The following is a 12,067-nucleotide window of genomic DNA, read 5'->3' on the forward strand; positions in this document are numbered from 1 at the left end:
CCGGGAGCGCGGCCGGCGATTGGCGCGGCCCCGGCAGGCGCGGGCCCGCACTGCCGGACATGGGGCAGGGGGAGGCGGATTCGCCGCCGGCGGCTGAGAAGAAAGGGGCGGAGGAGGAGGAGGAGGATTTCGGCTACCGACTCTTCCCGGACCGGAATAAGAAGCCGCAGAGCTTCCTGGTCCGCAGCCTCTTCACCTTCCACAACAAGTGCCAGCTGATGCTGAGGCTGACCCTGGAAACGAGTAAGCGCTCCCCGTCCTCCCGCAGGCCCGGCCCGGCGCGGGAGAGGTGCCAGGCGGAGCCCGGGCCGCTCGCGGCCGCCAGCGGCGGTGACCTTGTGCCGCGGGTCCCGGGGAGGGCCCGGCCCTCCTGCCGCAGCACCCCCGCGGCCGCCGGACTGCGCCCGAGCCGGTGGCGGGGTGCGGCTGCCGATTTAGGAACACGCTGATTTTGGTTAAGATAAAACAAAATTTCGAAAGTGGCAGAGAGAGGCTTTTTTTCTTATAAGAAGCTCTCCTGTGCTTCTTTTTTTTTTTTTCCTGAGAAATTGAGATGATTTGTCAATGTCTGTGCATTTATGCCCCTTGCACTGTTTGATGTGGACTGTGCGTGTTGACAGCAAGCAACGATGGCCACTATAGGCTGCTCTATTTATGTTTATTAGTAATAAAATAATGTCAGGAGTGACTTGATTCCTGAACAGCTTTTACTCTGTGCTCTGGGCTATCAAAAAGACCATGGCCATACATCCAGGGAGGTCATTCTCCCCCTCTGTTCTGCTCTCCTGGGACCCCACCTGCAGTACTGCAGCCAGGTCTGGTGCCCCCAGCATAAGAAAAAGATGGAACTGGTGGAGTGAATCTAGAAAGGGCTGTCAAGTTGCTCAAAGGGCTGCAGCACCTCCCCTACAATGACAGGCTGTTCAGCCTGCAGAAGAAAAGGCTGCATGGAAACCTCAGAGCAGCCTTCCAGTGGCTGAAGGGGCATACGTGGAAGCCAGACAGAGACTCCTCATCAGGAATTGCAGTGATAGGATAAGGAATAACGAGTTCAAACTGCAACAGGGCAAATTTAGGCTAGATACACAGAAGAAATTTTTTATTGTGAGGGTGGTGAGGCACTGGGACAGTTGCCCAGAGCAGCTGTTGTTGCACCATCTGAGCGTATTCCAAGGCCCAGTTAGATGGGACTCTGAGGAGCCTGGTTGAGTGGAACGTGTCCTTGCCCAAGGCAGGGGGATTGGAGCTTGTTTATCTCTAAGCTCCCTTCCAACTCAAACAGTTCTATGATTCTATATCACATAGGCTGATCTGTAACAGATGCCAGTTGCATTGCAATAGGATTAAATATTGCAAAGTATAAATTTGCATGTATAGAGCTTTTCTTGATTTTTCCTTGACTGTCTTTATATTTTGTTTATAGATGATTTTCAAAACTTTTGTCTAGAGAAATTGATTGCAGCAATGTTTTTCTAGATCCATATGCTCGACTTCTTCTTGAGGCTCTGAAGCAATCTGGTTGGTATGTAAACTAATTTGTCTTTTTCTGTGTACTAATGTCACTGTAATAAGTAGTGACTGAAGTTTTTAAAGTTCTTTTCTATGACTTTGTTTGTTTGGGCCTTTCAGCACTGTCTTCAATGACCGGCACTTTTCTTGTGAAAACTGTGATGGCTGTGTCAGTGGAGGTTTTGATGCTGCCACATCTCAGGTAGGTGCTGGACATAGTACTCTTTCAAAGGACTACAATTTTTTTAGTGTTTTATGGCTGGGATTAACTCTACCCATGCTGATACATGAGTTAATTATGAAAACAAGAGAAATGAAAGATGTTCCATGGCATTGGAACTAGTACACTTCAGTATGATAAGGCTGTTACTGTTGAAAAACATCAATCCAAGGACCCTAAATCCTGCTTGTGGTGTGCCTCTTAGAAGTAAGGGAGATGTTGAAACTTAGTGAAAGGACTACCTATATCTCTTCTTCTGCAGATTGTTCTGTGTCAGAACAACATTCGCCGACAGTCCCATATGAACCGGGTGGTCACACATGAATTGATTCATGCATTTGATCACTGCCGTGCGCATGTTGACTGGTTTAAAAATGTCAAACACTTAGCATGTTCAGAGGTAAGTTAAAATGCTTCTAATGTTGTCATTTTATTAATTATTACTGGTTATTAGGGCTGCTTTGTGTTACGTGGTCTGTTACACACAATTAATTTGTTTTAATTCTGTTAATACATTTTGTCCTTTCTGTCAGGTCAACCTAAATAGTTTTGTTCGGAAAACAAACACTTAGTTTTCACAAATATTAGTTAGTTAATGTCATACTAAGTAGAATGTGATCACTGTGAGTGTAAGAAGTGGTTATTGACAAATAAGAGAGTTGTTAGAAATGAAAACACATTCACATGGTAATCAAATGCTTATAGAATTCTTTTTATCCCATGCAAGTCATGGTATGTTGGGTGATTATCACAGTAACCTTGGTTTTGTTTAGGTTTTTTTGATTAATAACAAACTTGTCTTTTCCTGTAACATTCATTTTTTTGAGTAATTGTGGTATTGCTGTCAGTACACTGTAGTTATGAATCCATCACATCTGGATGAGGTTCTGAGTAACGTGGTCTAGTGGAAGGTGTCCCTGCCCATGGCAGGGAGATAAGAACTTGATGATCTTTAAGTCCCCTTACAACCCAAACCATTCTATGATTCTGTGGTTTCAGAGGACGTTTGAGTGTTAAGGACCTTAACATTTGACTCTTCAGGAGGTGAAATTAAATGGAGCACAGGCTGGGAGGGATTCCTCTTGTGTATCTGACACAGGTGTTGTGTGTATGAATCTGCATGCTTTTATTTGATTTCTGGTGTAATCCATATCATTTTGTTACAGAAAAGTTTGTCACAGGCTCAGCTTCAGTCTTTCATTTCTGATTCTTCTATCTCCTTCCCTGCCAAGTGGCACAGGGAGCCAGGGAATGTGAGCTGTGGTCAGTTCATAGCACTTTGTCTCTGCTGCTTCTTCATCCTTTCTCTCTTTCCCTAGTCCAGCTTGAGGCCCTTCCCACGAAATACAGCCCTTCATGAGCTGCTTCAGCATTAGTCTTTCCCTTGGGCTGCTGTTCTTCAAGACCTGTTCCACCTTGAGTACTTTCCACAGCATACAGTCTTTCAAGAATGGACTGCTCCAGCATTGGTCCCCCAAGGCCCACAGTTCCTGACAGAAAATGCACTCCTGCATGGGCTCTCTATGGGCTGATGCTTTTTTCAGGGCATGTTTGTCTCTCGTGTCGTGATGTCTTCCTTGGACTGCAGTGTGGATATCTGCTCTACTGTGTTCCTTGACAGACTGAAGGGAGACAACCTCTGTCTCCATGGTCTTCTCCTCTGATGCCTGCAGCACCTCCTCCCCATCCTTCCTCAGTGTCTGTGGGGCTGTTTCCCTCACATTTTCATCATTCCTCCGTCTCACAGCTGCCTTGTAGGTTTTTTAGTCCTTTCTTGAATGCGTCATCACAGAGATACAACCAGCACCAGTAATGGTGGGTCTGTTTTAAAACCAGTTAAAACAGCCTCTGTCTGACATAAGCTCAGCCATTTCTACAGTCTCACAGAAGCCACCCTGGGAGGCCCCTCACTGCCAACACTTTGCCATGTAAACCTAATACAATAATTCTTAATTAGTAACTTTCATATACTTTATTTTTTTATCCAAGCATTTCCGCAGTGCAGAATAAAGCATGTAAACCTCAAACATAAGTTTTATATAAATCAAGATTGTACCTGTTCTTGCTCTTGTCAGGATTATTTGTTCATTTCAGGTATTTTGATTACTTAATTTTATGGTATCTACTTTTTTTGTTGGCAGCTTTTCTAATTCTTACTTTTTCACATTTTCCATGCATTTATTTTCACTCTGGTACTTAATTATAGGAAATCAGGATTTATTTACATTTCCTAACAGACTGTGTAGGGTATAAAATATTTAGCAGACAAAAGAAATTCTAGTGTAGAGGACAAGACAGTTAAGCTAAAGCATACATGCTCATCTAAATGTAGGTTTTTGCAAAACAAATGAGTTACAGCTCTTCTGATATTGCACCTGTAGTCTTTGGAAAGTGTCTGCCTTTCTTCCTGACTGCTGTAACAGATTCTCATATAGACTGGGGAGAATAATATTACTTCCCATGTTCTTCTAGCAGTTCATCTATATACATACATATAATCTCTACTGCTCATTTATTTATATTTTAGGGATGTGTGAGAGGTAGTTCCTGGAGAAACCTGAAGGTTGTTGTAGTTCACTGAGGCTGAGATGGATGTAAAGGGTACGGTAGTAACAGGTGCTTAAGAAGTTAAAGTCGCCTCAGGAATCTCCCCTACCAACAGTCATCAGAAGTGTAGAAGAAAAATGTTTGTTACAATTTCTTGGACTTCGTATTTTCAAGTGTTTCTCTGATCTTGTGATTTTTTTATTTTTCTCAATAGATTCGAGCTGCTAATCTCAGTGGAGACTGTACTTTGATGAATGAAATAGCCAGGTTTAAATTTGGATTGAAGGGGCACCATCAGGTAAAAACTGTGGCTATTAAAATCTAATAATTTATTATGTTACCTATTTGGTCTTAGCCTTCTGAGCTTTCATAGCTGAAAATTTTAGAAAGAGAAATAGATGCTATGGAGTTGCTGTTTCCTCTTAACTAACCCTTAATGATCAATGTTAGGTTTTTTCCCCACCTTATTTTTATTGGAGTGAAATCCCTGAACATTTAGTCATGTTTTAAAGCAATACCACAAACAATGGATGGCTAATAAAACCATTGCAGGAAATGTAGTGGAAATACCTTATCCACTTTAAGTGGTTGACACTCTTAAAAAGTTATTGAAAACTGAAGGAATCAAAATGAGAAGATTTCTAAATAATCATGTGTATTAAGTCTTGTAGGAATTTTTTTGTGAATAGTAATGAAGTCTACAGATTGAGACCAAAGTAATTGCTCATTTTAGAGTGGCAGTTAGCTTGTAGATGATGTTTACATATTTTTTCATCTTTTGGCAAACAAACTATAAGAAAAAGTTACCACGAAGAGAAGTATCAAAATGAAGGCCAGTAAAGAAGTCATTCCATTGTTTCACAACATTTCAGTTTGTAAAGAACCTAACTGGTATTTGTGTTTGTCGCTTTCTAACCTTTTTTTTGTGTCCAGGTCAAGTTTTACAAATACTTAATACCTACAAATAATGCCAAATTGTATTTTAATTCCTATTCTAAGGAATGTCTTTTAATTATTTCATGGTTTATGTGTACATGGAAAACTAAAGCGCATTGTTTACACAGGATGGAACTAAAATGTACTTCAGTGCTTACTACAGGCACTGTTTGACTCTTCTTTCATACAGAATTGTTGCCTATACAGTAGGATACAAAATGTGGAAAAAAGTTGCACTAATAATGACAGATTTTTTTTTTCACTTCAGACTTGTGTACGAGACAGAGCAATTCGTTCCATTCTGGCTGTTAGAAAAGTTAGCAAAGAAACAGCAGAAAAAGCTGTGGATGAAGTTTTTGATGCCTGCTTCAATGATCTGGAACCTTTTGGAAGAATCCCACACAGCAAGGCAGATGCAAAACGTGCTTACAGAGACTTTCAGAACAGAGATCGCTATACTGCTAATTTGTAAGGGTGGAGGGGAAAGCCACGTGAGGAATTACATTAATACCTGATTGTTCAGTAACATCTGGAGTTACAGTCCATGCCCACAGTGCACGTGGAAAGGGCAAATCTATCAAGCGTATTAATTAATTTTTTAGACATTTTTTGTGAGCCAACTTCCATGGAAATAAATGGGGTAAATGAACAAGACTAAAAATGGTGCTTGCTCACCTTATTCCAGAAAGATAATTTAGTATGCCAAATGACTCGTCAAATACAATTCAATGTGCTTTTTTCACTCTGACTGACTAGGACTTGGTTTCTGAAATTTTGTTGCCACTGAATAAATCTTTCCATAAAATCTTCATGTTTTCCCTGTCTTTTGATACACAGTAATGAACTTGACAATCTTCATTGCTTTATTTTAAAAGATGGGCCCCTGAACTACAGCTCTGTGCTCTAGATTTAATAACTATGGGTAAACCCAAAATTTAGTAACTGCCACATTTGCTTTTGAGCACCTCCTGAAATTCTTGGGTGGTTATCATTTCCAGTGGTGGGAGAACTTTTGTGACTTGAGTCCTTTATGCCTTGAATATGCTGCTCATGTCCTCGTTGTCTGGTATTGGAGGACCAGGTATGATGATCAGTGTTGCCTTCTCCTGTTCTGTGTTCCAAAATGTTTTGTGACAAGAGGACTGTCAATGTATGAAGCATTTTCGGGCAATACATAATTTGACTGGGGCAGCAGACTCTGGTGAGACTTGAGCTGCAGTGAGGCACTGAACTGCTCTGGAAGGGAAATGTCAGCACATGCACCAATTTCAAGAGCCTGAAATGCTGTGGCTGAAAGGAGGAGGTAATCCCAAGTACCTCCAGAATTTGGCAGCCTTTGACAGGGCCCTTATTTGACTGTAGACTTGAGCTCCTGCAATCCACCTATTTATTTCACATCCCTACAATGTTTTGGATCTGACCATCATTCTGTAGTTTCCTCCTGGGAAGTATTCAGTCATGTGATAAATCTCCAGCCCACTGGTGCTGCTTCTAAGGTGTCACTCAGGAACAAAGTGCCTGAAGATGACAACAGTGTGTTGCCTTTTCCTGATCAGTTTCATCACTTTGAGAAGATTAAAACCTAAGCACAGTCCTCACAAAGGACAAAGCGGAGCTGCACAAAGTGCCTGAGAGAGCTGATCAAGCCTGAATTGCCCGAGTTCTGTTTGTGTTGGACTATGCATGGGTTGCATTTATTTCCAGGTGTAGCATAATTCATACCTATAGGAACCATTGCTTCTGGGGCTAAGCATTGATGTAGATCCCTCAGAAAGTCATCCCTCTTGTAGTGGACGATTCTTCAGGACAGGTTCTTCAAACCTGTGCTTTCAGTAGTTTTGCAGAATTTCAAATGGAGATTTCATAATCTTATTTTTCTGGGGTAATTCATCAGTGACTGACATAATCTCATGGCTGAATATCTGAACAGAAAAAAAATGGGTATAATAACGTAGATACTTATGGAGAAAATTACACATTGAATTCTAGGCTTCCCATTATCCATGCAGTCTCTACAGAACTGGAGTCTCCAAAATCCTCTGAGGATCAGAGATGCTTTGAAATCAGCATAATAGTATGTGTTAATAGTCCCTTAACCTTTACTGTTTTTCAAGTCACCATTTTAATCAGTATGATGTATGATGCTGGGCTTTTTATACCAAAGTTCTGCTTTAATTAATATGTGTGTGTTTGCATTTATATTGTATTTTGACCAAAACATAGTTTGATTATATACATTTGTCTTCTATCTGGGATATGCTTTATGAAGTCTACTTAGAAATGAAAAATATAGCAATAAAAACTAGAAAATGCAAGTATACAAGCTGCTTTTTTTTCTTTAATATTTTTGATAGGTGAACATCAAACATTTAATTATGAAAATCTATTCAAACATATCTACAGGAAATATTGCTAGTAAAGAGAACATTGAGTTGTAGGAAGACACAATTCTTAACATATAGTATGTTTCATAGTGTATCTTAACATATAGTATGTTTCATAGTAGATCACTGTGAAACAGTTGGAGACCATGTTGGGCACTGTAATCACAAAATGTTTGATTTTGTGCAATTCTTGGAGAAGTAAAGAGGGAACTGAGCAGAACTGCTACCTTGGACTTCCAGAGGGAGCACTTCATCCTGTGTAGGAGGTTGTTTGGCAGGGTACCTTGGGAGGCAGTCCTGAAGGTCAAAGGAGTCCAAGAAGGCTGGACAATCTTCAAGAAGGAAATTGTCAAGGGGCTGGAGCAGGCCAGACTGACTGAACAGAGAGATTTGGCAGGAGCTCAGGGAAAACAGGAGATTTAGAAGAAAGGCCAGGCCTCTCAGGAGAACTACAAGGATGTCATGAGGTTTTGCAGTGAGCAAATTAGAAGGGCCAAAACCCAGCTGGAACTTAATCCGGCTATTGTGTAAAATAAAAGTGTTTCAATCAGTACCTTTGTGACAAAAGGAGGGCTAAGGAACTCTTGATGCTTTATTGGATGGGAGAGGAAACAGTAACAATGAGGAAAAGGCTGAGATACTCAATGCCTTTTTTGCCTCAGTCTTTAGTAGTAAGACCAGTTCTCTGAGATCCCAGCCCCTTGATGTGAGGGACAGGGGCAGGGAGCAGAATGAATCCAAGGGGAAACATTCAGTGACCTGCTACACCACTTAGACAGACACAAGTCCCTGGGGCTGTATGAACTCCAACCATGGATACTGAGGGAGCAGGCAGAAGTGCTCATTGAATTATCTTCCATCATTTATCAGCAGTCATGGCCTAATGGGAAGGCCACAGCTGATTGGAGGTTAGCAAATGTGATGCCCAGTTACAAGTAGGGTCAAAAGGATCCAGGGAGCTAGAGGCCTGTTGGACTTGCCTTTGAGGTGGGGAAGGTCATGGAGCAGATCACCTTGAGTGCCATGATGTGGCACATACAGGACAGCAAGGAGTCAGGCCCAGCCAGCATGGTTTATGAAAGGCAGCCTGTGCAGCACTACAGGCTGAGGGGAGAGTGTCTGGAAAGGTGCACGTGGGGGTGTTGGTTGATAGTTGTCTGAACATGAGCCAGTGTGTGCCCAAGAAAGTCAATGGCATCCTGGTGTGTATCAGAAACAGTGAGGCTAGCAGGACCAGGGCAATGATCATCCCCTTATACTCAGCACTGGTGAGGCCACACCTTGAATCCTGTGCTCAGTTTCAAGCTCCTCACTTGAAGTGCTGGAACATGATCAGAAAAGGGAAACAGGGCTGATGAAGCATCTAGAGCACAAGTCGTATAAAAAGCAGTTGAGGAAATTTGGCTTCTTTATAATGAAGAAAAGGGGGTCTGGGGAAAGCTTTATCTCTCTGTATGACTACTGCATACTGCAGGTGGGGCCTGGTCTCTTCTCCCAAACAAGTGGCAGGACAAAAGGAAACAACCTCAAGGTGTACCCAGAGAGGTTTGGATTGGATATTAGGATATACTTCTTTATGGAAATGATTGTCAAGCATTGGAACAGGCTGTCCAGGGAAATGGTTGAGTCACCATCCCTGGAAGTATTTAGAAGACACGTTTAGTGGTAGACTTGGCATTGTCACTCTAACAGTCAGACTCTGATCTTTTCAGCCCAAATGATTCTTTGATTCTCTGTAATAATTTCTATGAAATAAAATTGCATTTCCAGAAAAAGTCAGTTTAAGCAACGGATACTTTTCAGTTATACCAAGTCAAATTATAATGGCAGAATGTATGCACAGCAAGTCTCCAGAAAGCAATCAGGACGGTCTAATGGGCTTCTTCTATTCCCTGAGAAAAGGAGGGACAGTAATTACATGGAACTTTGCACATACTGTTTATCAATTTGAGCAATCATTTCATCACTTCAGGTGCAATTTTAACCTGCATCCTTTTTTCTCATCGAAACAGATGTTAAAAAAACCAAGTACAAACTCTCTGCAAATATGAAAAGTTTGTGGATCGAATAAGCAGCAGAGGGAGCTGAAGGACTGTGGAACAGCATAGTGCTGTGGAAAATCAGCTGCAGACTACACACAGCTGTTCTTCAGTGAGCAGTTCACTCTTGGTTAAAATTTCTGGTTTAATCAAACTTGCATAACTTTAATATTAAAAGAGGTTCAAAATTAAACCATATTTCAATTCCTTTTTTTTTCTATTTCTAAAGAATATTTGCTTCCTTTGGAAGAAAACTTCAAAACATGTATGGAAATACTTTTGCCATCTGTGCTGTTTTGGAGTGTGATTGTGTTCACAGGGACACTTAGATAAATGCTGGGATGCATGTGGCAGACCAAAACGTTAAGGCTGTAAAGACCCATCATTCGTAATCACAATGATGAAATTACGTTAGCTTAATCTCTTATTCCTCATGCCTGAATTTTCAGAATATTACAATTTTTTCTCTTAAATCTGAAAGATTATCAAGTTTTGACCAGAAGAGCATCATTGTCCAAATAGTAAAGATACATAATTTTACACAGAAGAGTAGTTTAATAAAGAGCCTTCAGTTATTTTATTTCTGCTAGAGAGGAAGTGCTAGCTGTGACAACATACATCGCTCAATAGCTGCTTGGCAGCGTTCTTTTAAAGTTTGTAACACCTAGCTCTCAGTTGCATGGATGTATGTCAGTTACCCCAGGAGCCTTCAGATATTGATTGTAGTTTTTTAAAACTGTTTTAGAGACTGTAGTAAGTATAAGTGAAAACAACAAAAATCATCAGTAAACAGAAAAATCCAACTCTGAAATACAGAAAAGTTCAGAATTTCTCAGGGCTTGGTCAGGGAGTCTTATTGCTTGCTAGATTTGAAGAATTCAGCACCAAGAGGTTATTATCCTATGGAAATCCACCCAGACTAACTAATAAACATTCATACTTTAGCTTGCCTGTATGCCTGATTAAAAAGAAAACTAGAAAACAAAGATTTACTTGGGTTTTTTTTGTTTGATTGGTTGGTTAGTTTGGGTGGTGTTTTTTTTTTTTTTGTTTGATTTTGGTTTTTTATGAGTTTTTTGGTTTATTTTTGAGGGGTTTTTGGATATTGTTGTTGTAGTTGTAACTCTTAATTGGGTCATGAGAAAATAATTCAGAGCTTAGGAGACAAACCATTACTTTCACTTTTCTCAAGAAAAAGATGAAAGGAAGAAAAAGGAGAAGATGAAAGTAGGGAAAAAAGAGAAGAAGATGAAAGGAGGAAAAAGGAGAAGAAGGGCACACAGAAAGAATTCTGTGCTGCTGAGTAAGGAACCAATAATGAAGAGACATCTTGGTTTGAGCCTCCATTCTCAGCAAAAAGTTCTTAAGTGCTTGCTGGTTCTACACCCATGTTCTCCACTGACAGAGATCCGCTGGGGAAAGGGCTGGAAGCAAGGCAGGCTGTGCAGCAGCTGGGCAGTATGCTGGCTGCAGGGCCAACAGGGACCCTCCAGTATCCAGGCACTTTGGTCAATTCCCCTCACTCCTTCCAAGTGCAAAGTGGAGCCCTTCGGGGCACCTTTCCCATTCCCAGAATGTTTCATGGTTAAATTATTTTCTTTCTTCTCTGTTTTTTGTCCTGCTCTTTTCTCCTTGTTTGAGGGAATTACTTCTCCATGAACACATTACACCTGTTCCTCTTTCCTACTCAAATTCTTCCTATGCATCTGTATCAGGAAAGACTCTTTAAAGATTGATTAAAGAATTGCCAGCAAAGGCATCAGTAAGAACAAGTTTAATATAAAAGTGGCAGCATGACAAAATTTGTTGGCAAGGTTTAATCTACTACTTACTAGATGGTTAAGGCACACTGAGGAAAAGCAACAAAAAAAATCCAGAGCCAATCAAACCAAACCCTAAGGGCCCAATAGCACTTAACAGCATTTAAATTTGATAGTACTTAAACTTAACAACATTTCACCTAATTTACTTCATAATTTAAACAATTTGGCAAAGAATTCATATAGGATTTGCTATATCACAATAGTAATTTACTTACAGGCCTAACTTCCTTACAAATCTAAAGTACTTAAGAATCAAAGAGAGCAGCATTTCTCCCACATTTGATATGCATGCTTGCATGCACACAAAGAGTCTGTACAAAGTAACTATGAAAAATTACCCTTGAAGGTAGTGGAATACCTCCTTCAGATGCATTTTGTCCTGTCAATGGGTGAAGGGTTGAGCCTCGGGGATTGGGGGTCTCAGATCTATTGTCATTTGGCAGTCCTTTGAGTACAGCAAACCTGAGAGTTTGCTGGCTCTGAGAGGTGCTCTGCTCAGAGGGAGGTTGCTGGTCGCAGCCTGCTGTGACAGGACAGCTCAAAGGGTCTCATTTTAAACCACTGTTTATAGGGCCACAAGACAGTCACCTTTAGTCACAGCAATGTTTC

At 40.9% G+C, this 12,067-nt stretch overlaps 1 protein-coding gene across 1 annotated transcript; it reads left to right on the top strand.

Annotated features, from left to right (window-relative positions):
• The first annotated feature begins 29 nt into the window (after positions 1-29).
• ATP23 (ATP23 metallopeptidase and ATP synthase assembly factor homolog) lies at positions 30-6,321 on the top strand. The gene is made up of 6 exons (XM_064701835.1): positions 30-243; positions 1,477-1,522; positions 1,630-1,711; positions 1,992-2,129; positions 4,491-4,574; positions 5,481-6,321. The coding sequence occupies exons 1-6, from the start codon at positions 60-62 to the stop codon at positions 5,682-5,684; spliced, it is 738 nt and encodes a 245-aa protein (XP_064557905.1). The 5' UTR covers positions 30-59; the 3' UTR covers positions 5,685-6,321.
• Positions 6,322-12,067: the final 5,746 nt, after the last annotated feature.

The sequence above is a fragment of the Zonotrichia leucophrys genome, chromosome 1A (genome assembly GCF_028769735.1).
Source record: "Zonotrichia leucophrys gambelii isolate GWCS_2022_RI chromosome 1A, RI_Zleu_2.0, whole genome shotgun sequence".
Lineage (NCBI taxonomy): Eukaryota > Metazoa > Chordata > Aves > Passeriformes > Passerellidae > Zonotrichia > Zonotrichia leucophrys.